At 42.6% G+C, this 18,431-nt stretch overlaps 1 protein-coding gene across 2 annotated transcripts; it reads right to left on the reverse strand.

The window, feature by feature from the left end:
- On the reverse strand, window positions 1–14,022 carry HINT3 (histidine triad nucleotide binding protein 3). 2 transcript variants are annotated; one of them, XM_050949949.1, is made up of 5 exons: window positions 13,574–14,022; window positions 11,984–12,101; window positions 9,343–9,412; window positions 8,061–8,187; window positions 1–1,726 (listed from the first exon to the last, which is right to left on the reverse strand). In XM_050949949.1, exons 1-5 carry the CDS (start codon window positions 13,724–13,726, stop codon window positions 1,679–1,681), a joined length of 516 nt encoding a protein of 171 aa, XP_050805906.1. In that variant the 5' UTR covers window positions 13,727–14,022; the 3' UTR covers window positions 1–1,678. The 2 variants fall into 2 exon arrangements, with proteins under 2 accessions (XP_050805906.1, XP_050805905.1); XM_050949948.1 differs by lacking the exon at window positions 1–1,726 and adding an exon at window positions 4,163–5,560.
- Window positions 14,023–18,431: the final 4,409 nt, after the last annotated feature.

Here is an 18,431-nt window from a genome sequence, read left to right on the forward strand (position 1 = left end):
GCAGACAGGCCCTCTGAACACCTCCTCATGCAACTCTTTGACACCGCATCACATGAATATTTCAGATTTGGGCTTTGCCTGAGTCCCAGATATGCCAAAATCTATCAGATTATATCGTAGTTATGTGTGGTGAGCTCAAGAACAACAAGACCCACCGTCAGTGAACAATTTATCTTGTGACCTATAATAGTTAGGATTCAAATTTAGCCATGGCATAAGTAAATCCAAGTGACATTCAGTAGAACCATATGTTAGGACTTGTTTACCCAGTGTGTTTGTCTGCAGAGAAGGAAGTAAAATTCTAATGCACACTACCATATCGCAAACTAACTGGCCCATGTGAACCTCACTGGCATGCACTAAAACAGTGGTCCCCAACCTTTATCATCTGGCGGGTGCCGGACGACGAGACATCGAGGACCATGGCCGGCAGACAAGCATCTGCCAAAATGCCACTGAGAAGCGGCAACGTCAAGAGGCGTCACCACTGAAATACCGCCGAAAATCAGCGTCAATGCCTCTTGATGACGCTGCTTTTCAGCGGCATTTCGGCAGCAACTCCTCTTGACGTTGCTGCTTTTCGGCGGATGCTTGTCCGTGGGCCAGTAGGCAAGCGCAGATAGATGCCCCAGCGGGAGCCATGGTGCCCGCGGGCACCGCGTTGGGGACCACTGCTTTAAAAGATCCCTAGTGTGTGTGAATGTAATACTGTTTGAAACAGGACTACATTCACACACACTAGGGATCTTTTAGTGCATTCCAGCAGGAGCCACACAGGCTAGTTAGTATGCAACAGAGTAATGTACACTATAATTTACACCCCGCTCTTCTAGTGCTGACTAATGCACTGTGTAGACAAGTCCTTAATCTAGGTTCTAGTTTAAACTTGATTCCCAGAGGCAAGTGTGTTAATTCAATCCATCCAAACTCTTGACAAGACTTTTTAAAATGTACAGTTAAATTATTTAGAGAATTAATATTCAAGACGAGTAACAATCTTAATCCAAGTCCATCATATAAACATTCCTACACACATTTAAACTAAATTCTATGTTCTAAAGCATCATCATATTCTGGGCTCAATACGTTATGTTTAGCACTTGCTCCAGACCATTACCATGCAAGATACAGTGATGGTTTAGCACCAAAAAACAGTAGTGCCTATCCTTAGCACTGTACCTACTAAGAACTAGACATCACCAGCAAGTACCACATGACTCATGCAAGTACTAAAGGAAACCTGTCCGTTTTAAACACTACTGCATTCCCCAATTTTTTTTTTTAAATAAAAAAGCTAGATTCCACTTTTAAGCATTCAACTTGGTACAGTGTACATGCTATTACTAGTTACTGTTGAAAACTTTCCCAGTTTTAATACATTCAAACCATTACTGTTTATACTCTGTTTTACTAGAACTACTGTTTTATATATTACTCTATTTTCCAGTCAAATATTTTGCATCTATTATCAGAAAACTTGAGTATACATACATTAAGAATTAGGTAGACAATGAAAAGTTTCTTGCCCTGAAGGAACAGGCATTCAATTCAAGCTTTTCCTTTTCTTAAAAAAAACCAAAAAACCTAACAAATAGTTGCACCAAACTGTATAATCTTAATCAGAGTTCAAAGAATAAAATCTAAATTGATTTGTGATCCAGAACTAGGCAAGGTGCTTTCAACTGGCAGCATTTTCAGTCTGCAGTCTTTCAATCAGCTGTTCAGCCTGCAGGAAAAAAAAAAGCAAGATATTAACCCTATGACCGATCGATCTCCAGTTTAATAACTAGTCTTCCATAAATCCAGAATATCCCACTGAAAAACACATTTAGCCCTGGACTACACTTTGAGTTCAGGTCAAATTTAGCAGCATTAGATCAATTTAACCCTGCACCCATTCACATGAAGACACCATTTTTGTTGATTTAAAGGGCTCTTAAAATCAGTTTCTGTACTCCTCCCTAACAAGGGGATTAGCGCTGAAATCAACCCTGCTGGGTCGAATTTGGGGTGGTGTCGATGCAATTCGATGGTATTGGCTGTCCCAGAGTGCTCCACTGTGACTGCTCTGGACACCCAATGACTGGAAGTTAGCTAATGTAATGCCAATATTTAAAAAGGGCTCTAGAGGTGATCCCGGCAATTACAGGCCGGTAAGTCTAATGTCGGTACCGGGCAAATTAGTCGAAACAATGGTTAAGAATAAAATTGTCAGACACATAGAAAAACAAACTGTTGAGCAACAGTCAACATGGTTTCTGTAAAGGGAAATCGTGTCTTACTAATCTACTAGAGTTCTTTGAAGGGGTCAACAAACATGTGGACAAGGGAGATCCAGTGGACATAGTGTACTTAGATTTCCAGAAAGCCTCTGACAAGGTCCCTCACCAAAGGCTCTTATGTAAATTAAGCTGTCATGGGATAAAAGGGAAGGTCCTTTCATGGATTCAGAACTGGTTAAAAGACAGGGAACAAAGGGTAGGAATTAATTGTAAATTCTCAGAATGGAGAGGGGTAACTAGTGGTGTTCCCCAAGGATCAATCCTAGGACCAATTCTATTCAATTTATTCATAAATGATCTGGAGAAAGGGGTAAACAGTGAGGTGGCAAAGTTTGCAGATGATACTAAACTACTCAAGATAGTTAAGACCAAAGCAGATTGTGAAGAACTTCAAAAAGATCTCACAAAACTAAGTGATTGGGCAACAAAATGGCAAATGAAATTTAATGTGAATAAATGTAAAGTAATGCACATTGGAAAAAAATAACCCCAACTATACATACAATATGATGGGGGCTAATTTAGCTACAACGAGTCAGGAAAAAGATCTTGGCATTATCGTGGATAGTTCTCTGAAGATGTCCACGCAGTGCACAGAGGCAGTCAAAAAAGCAAACAGGATGTTAGGAATCATTAAAAAGGGGATAGAGAATAAGACTCAGAATATATTATTGCCCTTATATAAATCCATGGTATGCCCACATCTCGAATACTGTGTACAGATGTGGTCTCCTCACCTCAAAAAAGATATTCCAGCACTAGAAAAGGTTCAGAAAAGGGCAACTAAAATGATTAGGGGTTTGGAGAGGGTCTCATATGAGGAAAGATTAAAGAGGCTAGGCCTCTTCAGCTTGGAAAAGAGGAGACTAAGGGGGGGATATGATAGAGGTATATAAAATCATGAGTAACATGGAGAAAGTAGATAAGGAAAAGTTATTTACTTATTCCCATAATACAAGAACTAGGGGTCACCAAATGAAATTAATAGGCAGCAGGTTTAAAACAAATAAAAGGAAGTTCTTCTTCATGCAGCGCATAGTCAACTTGTGGAACTCCTTACCTGAGGAGGTTGTGAAGGCTGGGACTATAACAATGTTTAAAAGAGAACTGGATAAATTCATGGTGGTTAAGTCCATAAATGGCTATTAGCCAGGAAGGGTAAAGAATGGTGTCCCTAGCCTCTGTTCATCAGAGGATGGAGATGGATGGCAGGAGAGAGATCACTTGATTATTGCCTGTTAGCTTCACTCCCTCTGGGGCATCTGGCATTGGCCACTGTCAGTAGACAGATACTGGGCTAGATGGACCTTTGGTCTGACCCGGTACGGCTAGTCTTATGTTCTTAACTCAGATGCACTGGCCAGGTAGAAAGGAAGAGCCCCACGAACTTCTGAATTTCATTTCCTGTTTGGCCAGCGTAGCGAGCTGATCAGCACAGGTGATCATGGAGTCCCAGAATCGCAAAAGAGCTCCAGCATGGACCAAATGGGAGGTACTGCATCTGATCGCTTTATGGGGAGACGAATCCATGCTATCCGAACTCCATTCCAAAAGATGAAATGCTCAAATATTTGAAAAAATCTCCAAGGGCACGAAGGACAAAAGTTATAACGGGGACCCGCAACAGTGCCACATGAAGCCTACCAAAGAACCAGAGAGGCAAATGGCCACTCTGGGTCAGAACCCCAGACATGCCACTTCTATGAGGAGCTGCATGCCATTCTAGGAGGTGCCCCTACAACTACCCCACCGTTGTGCTTCCCTCCTTCCCCACCCCCCCTCGGGCTACCTTGGCAGTTATCCCCCCATTTCTGTGATGAATTAATAAAGAATGCATAAATTTGAAATAATAATGACTTTATTGCCTCTGCAAACGGAGATCAAAGGCAGGAGGGGAGGATAGTTGGCTTACAGGGAAGTAGAGTGAACCAAGGGGGCAGGTTTTCATCAAGGAGAAACAAACAGAACTTTCACACTGTATCCTGGCCAGTCATGAAACTGGTTTTCAAAGCTTCTCTGATGCACAGCGCACCCTGCTGTGCTCTTCTAACCACTCAGGTGTCTGGCTGCACGTAATCAGCAGCCAGGCGATTTGCCTCAACCTCCCACCCCACTATAAACATCTACCCCTTACTCTCACAGATATTGTGGAGCACACAGCAAGCAGTAATAGTGATGGGAATACTGGTTTCGCTGAGGTCTAACCAAGTCAGTAAACTGCGCCAGCAAGCTTTTAAACGTCCAAAGGCACATTCTACCACCCTTATGCACTTGCTCAGCCTATAGTTGAACTGCTCCTTACTACTGTCCAGGCTTCATGAGCCATGGGAGCAAGGGATAGGTGCGACCGGATGGTGCTGTCAACTGGGAGAGCAGCCTGAGGCAGAAGACTCCAGCTGGCATGTTATTCCAGGCAGGACTGAATCTCCATTAGACGAAACTTAAAGAAGAGAATGACCTGGAGTCATTCCCATTTTTGTCCAGGTGCCCCCGACCGACCTCACCAATGCCGGCCAGGAGCACCCACGGGACAAAGATGACGGCTAGCAGTCGTATTGTACCATTTGCCATCCGCAAGGCAAGGCAAGGGGATGCTGCTGTGTAGCACTGCAGTACTGTGTCTGCCAGCAGCAGCCAGGAGACATACGTTGACAGTGAGTTGAGCGGGCTCCATGCTTGCCATGGTATGTCGTCTGCACGGGTAACCCAGGAAAAATGGCGAGAAACAATTTTTTGCCGTTGCTTTCACGGAGGGAGGGAGGGGGGCCTGATGACATGTACCTAGAACTACTTGCAACAATGTTTTTGCCCCATCAGGCATTGGGAGCTCAAACCAGAATTCCAATGGGCGGCAGAGACTGTGGGAACTGTGGGATAGCTTCCACAGTGCAATGCTTCGAAAGTCGATGCTAGCCTCAATACTGTGGACGCACCCCGCCAACTTAATGCGCTTAGTGGGGACACACACACAATTGACTGTATCAAATCAATTTATAAAAAAATCAACTTCTATTAAATCGACCTAATTTCGTAGTGCAGACATACCCTTAGTTTAAGGTGAATATGTAACAGATACATTAAGCAGAACAGTGAGTGCTTCTTGCTTCACATGGCCAGGATGTAAACCAGAAGTTAAATCTGCTAGAGCAACAGAGTCACTAGTTTTCTCCCTCCACCACTGGAAGGTTAGTAGGTCAGCAGAAAAATGAGAAAGTTTTGAGACAATTGGGATGATGACTGGTCAAGTGTGGGTCACCCAGGCATGGTGTTTTGGAAACCTAAGAGGAGAAGTATACTTAGAAACAGCTGAGTTATGAAAGCTGGGGCACAAGGAGCTGGTACTGCTGTTGACTTCATACTTGGACACCTAGCCAAGCAAAGGTAGGGCAGCCTACGGGTGACTCATCAACATGGAAGGACAATGTGGAGGGGGCCCCAATTGAGACATAATGTGGAATTTACTAAAGGATTTCTAGGGATATCCAAATTCCTTTAGCAGACTAAACTGGGGCACATTAGGTATTAGGCATGAGGAGCCCTAAACCTATTTTAGATGGCCCTTAAGAGCCAAGCTAGAAGCAACTCGGTTGACAATTGTAATTGGGAGCCTAGGGTATTTCTGACCTTTTCTGCCAGTCCTATTAAGTTATCCTTTTCATTTGAACATGCGTCTGAGGTCTTACTGAGACTCGCTAGGTACCGGAACCTAAAAACGCAAGCCACTTAAGTGCCTCAACACTTGCCTTCAAGTCATTAATATACTTGCTAACTGTTATGGGACACCAGACCTCTAGCATGTTACCAAGCTCACCTGGTGAGGACAATTAAACAAGGTTAAATACCTATACAGTTCATTTGCTATTAAAGTTACGTAATTAAATTTTGAGTTCTATAATTTAATGTAATTCTGAATCTTGATTTCCATTCTTTCAAAATCAAGTGTCAAACATTCAAGTATGTTTTTCATTTTATGTTATTTGTATTTATCTTTATAATGTCATCTCAGAAAATTAAAGGGGCCCTCTCTTGGCTTTTTATTCACCTTTACAGATCCTATGTCCCAGCAACACTCCCTTAAGCCTAAGGCAAGGCAGGGATTTTTCTAGCACTTATGTGGAGGGTCTGTCTCACTTAACAGGATAATGCTGCTGTACTAAAAGTGCAGATTTTTCTCTTTATTCAGCACAGCTGTAGCCCAGAAGCCTTCTCCACCCTGCCCTGCCAGCATGCCTCAATCCTTATAAGATAACTTCTCAAGATTAGTGAATTATTCAGTCTCCATGCTCTTACCCCTCTCAGTGGAGATTTGGCACTATTTGGTACTTTTGCTAAAACAGAAAAAATTTTGTGAAGTGGACATTTGTGGACTGGACTGAGACCAGGAAAACAGCACATAAGCAATTGAACAGCAGCCATCAGGTGGGAGTAACTTTTCACTCAAGCAGGACTGAACTGGTGAAATGCTATGTATCCCATTAACAACTGAGAGAGGGATAGCTCAGTGGTTTGAGCACTGGCCTGCTAAACCCAAGGTTGTGCGTGGCCTGCACTGGCCTGCTAAACCCAATCCTTGAGGGGGCCATTTAGGGATCTGAGGCAAAAATCTGTCTGGGGGTTGGTCCTGCTCTGAGCAGTGGGTTGGACTAGATGACCTCCTGAGGTCCCTGCCAACTCTGAGATTCTATGAACAGTCTCTTAGACTACCACACTGCTCACAAGTATTTTTTCTTGTTTCCAAGTTCTACTATATTTGCATTTTTAATATAGGCCATATATTAGATCTAAAACTACACAGTAATTTGTACTACTCATATTTTAACACCACATTTGCCTTAAAAAGGAAAAGGCTGTAAACGATCAAGTAAAGCACACTGAGTTTTACCTTGACATTTGCTCAAGGAAGGTATAAGTAATCCTGAATTAAAAATTATACAAATGTCTTCTCAAAATAACTGTTCAAACAGTAGTTTTAACATGGATAACTAAAGATTTTTGCATTGTATTATACATTTCAAACTAGAACCCTGCAATCCTTCCTCTGCAGCACAGGGCATTTGTGGGTTAACTAGAGTAAATTGTGGATTCTCTGTAACTTGAAGTCTTTTAATCATGATTTGAGGACTTCAGTAACTCACCCAGAGGCTACAGGTCTATTACTGGAGTGAGTGGCTGCAGTTCTGTGGCCTACAACATGTAGGTCAGATCAGATGATCACAATGGTCCCTGATGGTCTTAAACTCTATGACCCAAACCCAGTGGGACCTGACTACAAGTGTTAGGTTAGATCTGAAAACAGTCGAAACATCTGAGGCTTGTGTTGAGTAGGCTCTAATCTCCTTCTCCCACCCATGAGGTCGGTGCACCAACAGCTGCTTGCCCTGTTCTTGCTGCCCACTGACACCTAGCTGTGCTGTGTATGAGGATTGGGAATTTCTATGACTCGTTGGCACACTCACTCTACAGCACAGCAACTGTCCCAACTTCATCAGAGATGGATTGCAGGCATGGAGAAAAGCAGCGCTCACATATTGAGCTCCCAGGATGTGGGGGTAACAATAATTCAGGTTTAGAGGGAAGTGTTGGATTCAAGTTGGGCTGGGTCTGAAAAGAACTCTACCTCTGAGGCCTGGGTATGGTTTAGGTTGGCCATGGGGCACATCGGATTTGGATCAGACATTAAAATTAGGCCCGAGCAGATCATTATTTCAAATCATTTGAAAGCTTTCACATTTTATTCTTGCAGCTGGAAACCTACCAAACCAACTGTGCTGCACTTACCGTGATAAACCAATAGGAATTGATTCTGTATATCATCCTGGACAAGAATCCCAACTGACTGGCTGGGGCCAGGACATGAAGATGTAAGTGAGATATTGAGCAGAATGGAGGCCAGTGGAATCCCATCCTTGAGAAGAGTGGGGGAGGGGAAAAAATCAGTTGCATTAATTCAGACAGAGGCTAGAACACCTTGATACTGTGTCACGGGCTGATTGTGTTGAACTGTAGATTTTTGTCTGGACTACCAGAATTACTTCACAGATCTAGCAGCAAACACAAATATTTATGTGACCAAACGTTTTTATTTTTTTAATTTTCACCGCTTTTCCTCCCACAAAGTCATAAAATTGAAATGACAGAAGCTACAATATGTGTTAAGGGGTATTTTTATTTGTTTAAGTCAAGGATTCATACAGTAACATTAATACCCCTTCCTTCACTCAGGCTGTCAAGACAACACCTCAATTTAGGGGATTATTTCTCACTTAATGTTGGCAGTTAAATTATTTTCCTATTAAGAAAAAGAAGATTTTAACATACTACCAAAAATGCATCACATCTAACAGTGAAATCAGAAATAAGCTGTCTCCTAAATGAAAGGTACCCTCCAACTTCTTCAGCCACAAAAAGATGTGCCTATCCATTCTGGGAAACATGGTTCAAGCCCAAAGTATTTAAATATGGTTTTAATGCACTTATAATATTTGAAACACGGTTTTGCTTGTTAGCATGGCAGGGACCCAACTCTTTTCAAATTCTTTAAAACAGCATTTGAGACTAGCATAAGCTCAACCACATTCAAACTCATCTCAAATAGAGACCCAGGGTTCCATATGGATAGGGCCAGGAAGTTCATCTCTACTTTGGACTCCAAAGCATGCTACTGGCACCTGGTCAGGGCAGCCTTTTGAAGTTAGTTTAAAGTTTTCCCCAAGGCCTGGCCATAGACAAACCTCAAACTGCAACACTATTTTGTTACATTCAACATGTTCTAGAAAACAAACAGGAAACTAATTTCATATAGAATCATGCTATATTTTACCAAACAGTCAAATCAAATTAACTCTGCACTAAAAATGTATCAGTGGAAGAACAGTTTATGGTCCCATGTCTGTGCATTCTACCAGAGAGCTCATGCTGTATTTCAAATTCTAATCAACTCTCAAGTCCATTTCTCTCAGACAATTAACAATGCCGCCCTTGCTACCACTATCAGACAAAGTACAGTTGTAAAAAAAAAGTCAGTTGTGTACTAGATATATCCAGAAAGCAAGTTATATACCTTATATCGTTCAGGTCAGTAAAATTATTTTGCTGAAGGATGTTCTTTCCAGCTTCCATCATTTTCTCCACTAAGTAGAAAAGAGGTTAAATTGACTGTAAACTCTAAATGTAATGCACTAAATGCCTCTAAATAACGAGAAATCTAAAAAAAATGGGTACTTCTCTGTAACAGCCCCAAACTCTTCCATAAAATTGTTTTGTAAAATACTATTTTAAAATTTTTAACAATTTAGTAGCAGGGATAAATTGGAAAACTCATGGGATTGATAATTAAATACAAACCCTTCACTGATTTGTATCTAGTGCAGATTGCTAGATGTGGCTGTCTGATGATGAAAGTGAAATGCAAAGTTGGTGTCCATCCACTTTAGTGGTCAAACTTCCACCATCAAAAAACTTCCACCCATATTTTGGCACCATTTTTGGCAGCTTCAGCAAGGCCAAAAATTTATCTTCTCATGCCTAAAACCTCCAGGCCAATGCTGATGAATATTAGTGGGTCAGAATGAGGAAGTATTCTCTGTTGCCCCCAGTGATTATCTGTTTTATAGATAGCTGCTGGACTTCAATCTCTAGGGCCTAGCATTTTTCTTAAAAGTCTGACAGCAGCAAACAGGACAAAGGCCAGCCTACCCTAGTACTCCAAGCTGCACTGGTGTTAGTGAAACAGTAAGAGATGTTAAGAAAAAATGCCAGAATACACAAGGACTAGGACTGTTAATCCAGAATCTTTCAGATTCATTTTTAAAATTCTTGGATTTTTTTTTAACGTTCTTGAAGTTTAACTAGGTTGAATGAGAAACTCAGGACAAAAATTAATGTTCACGTTAACAAGAATAAACATTTCATAGTCTCTCTCTCTGATGCTTAACACACACAGCTAATCAGAACATTTCTTGAAGACTAAAGCAATCATGGAGCGTGGCCAGGATTTTTTAAACTAGAAAATCTTTGACATTTTATGAATACTACAAGCTGATTAAAAAAACCAAACCAAACCAAAAAGAGTAATCTGTTTTCACTGAAACTACACCTAGCTTTAGAAACTGTACTATCTTTCCAACATCATTAATAAACAATATCCCAATTTAGCCCAGGTAGTAAAGCTAATAATAAAATACCTTCCACATACTTATTTCTTCTCTCCATTCTCCAAAGGAAAAAAAGGTTTTATGAAAAGCACTAACAAAGATTCTCAAACAATTTAAACTACATCTGCAACTTCAAACAAGAAGAAATAGCTATATTCTTGGATCTTAGGGCTTGTATATACTGGCAAATTGACTGACATAGCTACAGTAGAATTATTAACCCAAACAGAGTATCCACACAGAGGAGTTATATCACCATAGCCACAGCAGAATAATTATAACTATTCTGCTATAGCTATGCCTGTCAAATTCCCTGTGTAAACAAGCCCTAACATACTACTATCCAGTAATCCTCTGATACTGGGATGGAGGAAAACCAGTGATCTCTTAATAAAACAAAACAAAAAAAAATTGACTTTTTAAATTTAAATCAGCCTTTTCAAATTTAATTTTTAAAGGGTTATTAAAATAATTAAATACACTTTGACAATGTATGTCAAGGCCTTTACCTAAACTTAATATAATCTTTTAAAATAATTGAAATAAATATTCAAGCAGTACATATTTGCTTCCATAGTTTTAAAGAAAAATCAAACCACTGAACTGGTGGAATACATTCATTAATTGCTAGAAGCAGGGTTTGAAAATGTTCTAAGCCAGCTTTTGACAGCATTTGACTCTTCTGCAAGTGCAGAGAGAATATTTTCTACATTTCAGTTTATTCAATTTGCTCAATTCAAGGACTAGTTCATTCAAAGTTGAGAAACCAATCAGAAGCTGAAAAAAAGCAGGAAAGCATGTTTTCTTCTTCCAATCTATGAATAAAAACTAGGTGTGAAAGGATGGTACTTACTAGTTCTAAAATCCTGAAGGACATGGTGACCAGTGCCAATCAGTTCAATGCACTAACTGCAGATACTCGGTTTTGTGTGTAAGAAATCCATTTTAAATGCAAAATTTGTTGTAATAGGCTTTTTTTTAAACAAATGCAGCACAGTTAAGGTTGTTTTAGTTAAATAAAAGTATTTTAAAATATTGTTTGTGCATTTTTATTGAATTTCAATTTCCTTCCAAATACAGTTTGACAAATCAGAAGTAAAATGTATCATCTAGTAAACAAGAAGTGAATCATTCACTAATTTCTAACAAAGAAATATAATAATTAAGAATCTGAATAAATGTGTGATGTCATATATTGAATAAATGTATAGATATAGTGTATCCTTCTGGTTACTATGAAGTACCAAATCATACCAATCTTTCTTTAGGAAAAGAATTCCCAAAAGTACACCTGCAAAACTAGATTTAAATCAATCACTTAAAATCAGTGCTGTTTGCTGATTTAAGTCATGATTAAAATCTGATTTAAAATCAATCTACCCTGACAGTATTACCCATTCCCAGAATATATCTTTATCCACAAAATAAATAATACTGAAAACTACAATGCAATTGACAATATACTGTGGCATGCATCTCTACAGGAATAAACAATGATTCACAACTGTTTTCTTTTGATTCATGCAATAGCCTTAGTTACAGTCTTACCTAGTGGTATGTGCTCTTTCTTTAGAGTCTTGCAGTTTCCCATATGCTCTATTGGCACTACTAGATAATGGTGTGGGGCCCCAGGTCTGATATCTCTAAAACAGACTAGGCCTTCAGACTAATGGAACAACAACAACATATTAATCTCTTATTAAAATTAACACATTAGAAAACAGAAGACAACATAAAATCACTTTTTCTGGACCAACTGGCATTCACACAGTGGAGCACTCTATGGTTATTCAAATCACATTATAGTTCTATAAACTGTAGCATTAGCTTCACAAGTATTTATCTCAGTGATATACAAGATGTATATTGGAATTAGTCCACAAAAAGCAATAATGCTGGTAAATAGTTACATCATCAGCCACTCCCCATCCAGGCCTCCCCAAAGTTCAGATGCTCTCCTACTGTAAGGATACTGCTCAGAACAGTGAGAAATTTTGAGTGACTGCCTTTCTGATGAACATTTCACTAATATCTCCATCATATTAGTGTAGGAGATCTTCCAGCTTTTTAGCTATGCTGGCCCCAAACCCACAAGTAACTCTGTACAGGCAGACCCCTGTGTTTACTTAGAGTCCCATGCAGGTTCAGGACCTAAATTTGTGAATTACTGTATTAGTCCAGTACCACAACATTTAATCTACAGAATGATTATGCATAAAACTAAGAACCTGTCATTTACTGACACTGGGAAATTAAATTTTCCCTATAGAGTAAGTGAAATGATAAAGAATAAACCAGACATTTTAATTCAAATGCACATTTTTAGCTACATTTACTGCCCCAAACCCCAGCCCTACCTCAAAGTTAAGATTGAAAAAAGTTTAGTTCGACCCTCATACTCTACTGTTGGACCCCACCCATCCTACTTTCTGGGCAAGGCAGGGAAGAATGATTTAAGCTAAGCCAGTTTAAATATTGTTCCAAGCAGCAAGACACTAACAAGCAGCAGATGAAGATAGCCCCTGAACTGACTAGTCAGCTAGAAAAAACCGTAGATTAGGTGAGTTACAGATCATTCAACTAGAACTATTGAGATTTGGACAATCCCAGCATTGGCTCTGCAGCACAGACTGCACATCTTTATGTGCTTGTTACTGTTCAGTAATGAGGAGAATGGAGAATAATCTATAAAGTCATGAATCACCACACCTTCCGCAGTGTTTCTGCTCAGTCGAGTCTGGGGCACCCCCTGCTCTTCCCTTGGGAGCCCCTGGGCTCTGTTTCCCAGACCCATGAGAAAATTCTCCTTCTCTCAACTGCGGGATCAGCAGCTACCACTGCTCTTCCCACGGGGACGGGTCAGCAAAAGAGGAGACAGACCCCAGGGTCTGCCACATTGCCCTAGCCAGGTCCCCGCCGCCCGCCCCGGGCTCGCCGCCGGCTCACGCCCAAGCCCCGCGCTGTCACTGGCGGCTCTGCCGGGCGATGCCCGGACACCCCGGTTTACACACGTTCCTCTGTGGGGTTCCCAGCTCCTCACAAGGCCTCCGGGCCGCAGGGCGAGGCGCGGCGCGGCGCGGCGCGCGGGGGCAGCGCTCAGAGGCCGGCAGGGAGGGGTCGGTGCTCGGCTCCCCTCACCTCGCAGGGCAGCAGCGCGGTGCCCGGCTCCTCCCGACGGCCGATCCTGCAGAAGACGCACTTGCCGTCGTAGCCGCCGCCATCACTGCCAGGGCTCGGGTCCGCGGGGGGCTGCGCAGCCTCAGGGGCAGCGGCTCCGTCCTCCCCGGCCATCGCTCAGCGCTGCTACCGCCCGCGATCAGCACCTGCCGCCCGGAGCCCGGCGCAGCCGCCGAGTCGCCTACTACAGCGCCCCCTGCCGGCCCCAGAGAGACTCAGCCACCCCCCACCAGCAGGGCGGGGACACGTGACTCTGATTGTGCTCGTGAGCAGGCGGGGCAGCAGGCGCGCGGTGCTAACGGCACTGAGACCTAGAGGCGCGCGCGCGCTAGGCGGCTCCGGTCGTCTCCCTCTCGTTCTCTGCGGGGGCGGGGCTACGGGCTCTCTGGGCTCGGCCGTTCTGCTCCAGCCTCGGGCCGGGGGGCTGATTCCTCTGCCGCGCGGAGCCCTGCTAGCAGCGCGTGCCCCAGCCTGGCTCAGCCAAGGGCGGGCGGAGGCGAGACGCTGGCAAGGAGCCTGTGCGTGGCTGGCGGCGCAGCGCTTGGGGGCGGAGAGGGCGTCGCCGCGCGCAGATCCCAGCGCAGGGGGCGGGGGCGCGTAGGAGCGGGGCGCCGACGGGGGTGCGCTGGGCCCAGGGGTGTCTCTGGTCACCCCCCCAATGCTGTGGTTACCGGGAGGGGGCCCTGCGCGAATGGCTCACACAGCGCGCTGTGTCTGCGCTGTTGCAGGGCACGTTTCGGACACGCGCAGCGTTTGGGAAAAGCTGAGGAAGGCGGCGCCCGGGAGAGCTGGCAGACAGGAGAAAAGGCACAACTGGAAGCGGTCCTGCGGCAAAGGAAAGGCAGAGGTAGCAGCAGGCCGGTAATGCTCTGAGCGCCAAACAATGAACCCTGCCAAAGAGAACAAAAGACGTGTCCAAGTCATAGACTATTAGGAGTGGAAGGGAGCTCAGGTCACCTAGTCCAACCCCCTGCTCAAAGCAGGACCAACCCCCAGATTTTTACCCCAGTTCCCCAAATGGCCCCCTCAAGGATTGAACTTACAACCCTGGGTTTAGCAGCCCAATGCTCAAACCACTGAGCTATCCCCCTACCCTGGGAAAACAGCAGAAAGGCTGAGGTACAAAGCAAGTTATAGCCTGCACGGGTCGTAGGAAGGCAGTAAGAAGAGGTTCATTATATACACTAGGAATGAGAGCAAGATGAAGGAAGGTGGAGGTTTGTTACTTGGTGGGGAAGGAGAGTTAATAACTGATGGCATAAAAAAGGCTGAAGTATTTAAGGCTGATTTTGCTTCAGTCATTGCTGACAACGGTTAACAGTGACCACATACAGAAGTGATGATCAATAAAGGGGAAGGCATGCAAGCCAAAATAAGGAAAGAACAGGCTGAATATTTAGATAAGTTAGCTGTATTCAGATCAGTAGAGCCTTTGATGAAATTCATTTTGCATAAGGAACTAAGGAAGCAATCTCAGAAACATTAGCAATAATCTTTGAGACTAGGTGAGGTCCTAGAGCAAGGGATCTCAGCAAAATTTTGGTGGCCTCAGAGTGTGGTCACCAACTCTTGCTGGTGTCCGCACTGACACTTTTTTCCTAAAATTTGTTTTTCCTAAAGTTAATAAAGTAATAAATACATCCAAATCGTAAATTATTTATGTAAGGTTTTGGGTTTTCCTCTGCAGACTCAAAAAAAAATGTAGTTCTCTCGCTTAATTACTGGACCTAACAGAATTGAAACAGAAATAAGGTTGTCATAAACAGACAGTTAAGGGTTAATGCCTCTTTTACCTGTAAAGGGGTTAAGAAGCTCAGTGAACCTGGCTGACACCTGACCAGAGGACCAATAAGGGGACAAGATACTTTCAAATCTTGGTGGAGGGAAGTCTTTGTGCTCTTTGTTTTGGGGGTTGTTCACTCTTGGGACTAAGAGGGATCAGACATTAGTCCAGGCTCTCCAAATCTTTCTGAATCAGTCTCTCATGTTTCAAAATTGTAAGTAATAGCCAGGCAAGGCGGATTAGTTTTATTTTTGTTTTCTCAACCTGTAAATGTCTCTTTTTTTGCTGAGAGGATTTTACCTCTGCTTGCTGTAACTTTGAACTTAAGGCTAGAGGGGGTTCCTCTGGGCTATACGAATTTGATTACCCTGTAAAGTATTTTCCATCCTGATTTTACAGAGGTGATTTTTACCGTTCTTCTTTAATTAAAAGCTTTCTTTTTAAGAACCTGATTGATTTTTTCCTTGTTTTAAGATCCAAGGGGATTGGATCTGAGTTCACCAGGGAATTGGTGAAGTCCCTCAAGGCCACCCAGGGAGGGGAGAGTTTTGAGGGGACAGGAAGTGCTCCAGACACTAAAATTTCTGGATGGTGGCAGAGTTACCAGATCTAAGCTAGTAAATAAGCTTAGAAGTGCCCATGCAGGTCCCCACATTTATACCCTAACGTTCAGAGTGGGGAAGGAACCTTGACAAAGGTGCTTTGCACGTTCTTGTCTTTTTTATTATTCTTTTGCTTTTTTTGGTAAAAGTGGTTGTACAACAATTCTGATGTAAAATTAAAAATGTTTTGACATAATAGAAGTCCAAATAATAATAAAAAATCTGCAAATTGTTTCTGAAATGAAAAATTTCCACCTGACAAAAAAAGATTAATCCAATAATAATGACATTAACAACAAATATAATCCTATTATATTGTATGTTAGAAATACAGTGTGACAAAAGTTCTGGGTTTTACCACATTTGTTGTGTGGCTCAGATTACTTGCAATAACAACAGCTTTTTGAAAGGAACGGTTTGCAGGATATTGGATCGCCTGTGAAATTAGAAGAGAAGCTTAGAAGTTAGCATCAGTGAGGCACTTTCAGTACTTGTTTATCAGGAAATGAAGTGCACTGAATGCCCTGTCACACAGCACCATAGTAGAAAACAGGGACAAGAAAAGCAAAGAAACTTTAGCTAGGGGCTTGTAGGTGTCCTCAAACAAGTACACGTTACTCCATAACTCCTGTACTGTAACAGCAGGCTGATAGAAGTATGTTTTCATTCTTGAATCATTGCACATTTTCAGCGTGAGGAACTTGAGATTCCTTAAATCCAAGGAGTCAAAGGAAGCTAATCTATCTTGCAAGGCAGTTTGTAGCCAAAAAATCTGAACCAGAATTGCTGAATGGGCCAGTCACGAAGGTGTACAGTAACTCCTCACTTAACGTTGTAGATATGTTCCTGAAAAATGTGACTTTAAGCGAAACACTGTTGAGCAAATCCAATTTCCCCATAAGAATTAATGTAAATAGGGGCTTTAGGTTCCAGGGAATTTTTTTTCACCAGACAAAAGACTATATTTTTTATATATATATATATATATATATATATATATATATACACACACACACTATGTGTATATGTTTTAAACAAACAATTTGATACTGTTCACAGCTATGATGATTGTGAAGCTTGGTTGAGGTGGTGAAGTTAGAGGCTGGGATATTTCCCAGGGAATGCCTTGCTGCTAAATCAGTGGTTCTCAAACTTTTATACTGGTGACCCCTTTCACATAGCAAGCCTCTGAGTGCGACCACCCCCCATATAAATTAAAAATACTTTTTTATATATTTAACACCATTATAAATGCTGGAGGCAAAGCAGGGTTTGGGTAGAGGCTGACAGCTCGCGACCCCCCATGTAATAATCTCATGAACCCCTGAGAGGTCCCAACCCCCAGTTTGAGAACCCCTGAGCTAAATGATGAGCTAGCACTCAGCTGAGTCCTCAAGAGTTAACACGTTGTTAATGTAGCCCAGGGATCAGCAACCTTTCAGAAGTGGTGTGCTGAGTTTTCATTTGTTCACTCTAATTTAAGGTTCCGTGTGCCAGTAATGCATTTTTACGTTTTTAGAAGGTCTCTATAAGTCTATAATACATAAATAAATAAGTTTAAGAATGTTTAAGAAGCTTCATTTAAAATTAAATTAAAATGCAGAGCCCCCTGGACTGGTGGTCAGGACCTGGGCAGTGTGAGTGCCACTGAAAATCAGCTTGTGTGCCGCCTTCAGCACCCGTGCCATAGGTTGCCTACCACGATGTAGCCTCACACTCTACAAGGCATCAGGAATGGAGGGGAGGGGAGATAGCATAGCAGACAGAGACAGACACACAGCTTGTGTACGGGAAAGAGAGAGAAATACACACTGCCCCTTTAAGTAAGCTTACCCACTCTTAAGTGCATTATCTTTTTAAGTGGATCAGGAAGTTGAGAGAGCAGCTGCTGCCCCAGGCTCTATCTCTCAGTCTGTTTTCCCACCCTGCTCTATATGGAGAAGGGGTAAGCAGAGGGCAGGAGCAGCACATGGCAGTGGGGGGAGTGACAGCTGCAATTGCTATCCTGCTGGTAGCTGCTACACAGGGATCTTAGGGGAACGGGGAGCTGATGGGGGGGCTGCCGGTCCACCCTGGTTCCAAGCCCCCACCAGCTAGCTGCAACAGACTGCTCTTCCTGCAAGCAGTGGACAAAGCAGGTGGCTACCAAACGACGTTAGAAGGGAGCATTGCACAACTTTAAAGGAGCATGTTCCCTAATTGATCAGCAACGTAACAATGAAACAATTTTAACCGGGATGACTTTAACTGAGGAGTTACTGTACTGACGGAAAAAGTTTCCCTCACTGAAACAATTTTCAAGATCCTCCAAGAGGATACTCAGGTATTCGGTTGTACCTAAGCCAACTTTTTGCTGTGTATTCCAACCGACTAAGCTCATAAAAAACTGAAAAGTCCATTCCTCTTGTAGGTGCTGGACTGTCAGTGACAGTAT

Source organism: Gopherus flavomarginatus, chromosome 4 (assembly GCF_025201925.1).
Source record: "Gopherus flavomarginatus isolate rGopFla2 chromosome 4, rGopFla2.mat.asm, whole genome shotgun sequence".
NCBI lineage: Eukaryota > Metazoa > Chordata > Testudines > Testudinidae > Gopherus > Gopherus flavomarginatus.

Bases quoted from the DNA above. Each gene is read 5' to 3' on its own strand.
- HINT3 (XM_050949948.1), bottom strand. From the start codon at position 13,726: ATGGCCGGGGAGGACGGAGCCGCTGCCCCTGAGGCTGCGCAGCCCCCC. The intron at 9,413-11,983 runs GTAAGACTGTAA...TTTTCTACTTAG, and splicing joins GAAAGAGCACATACCACTAG to TGGAGAAAATGATGGAAGCT. The intron at 5,561-8,060 runs GTAAGTGCAGCA...TTCTCCTCTTAG, and splicing joins ATTCCTATTGGTTTATCACG to GTTTCCAAAACACCATGCCT.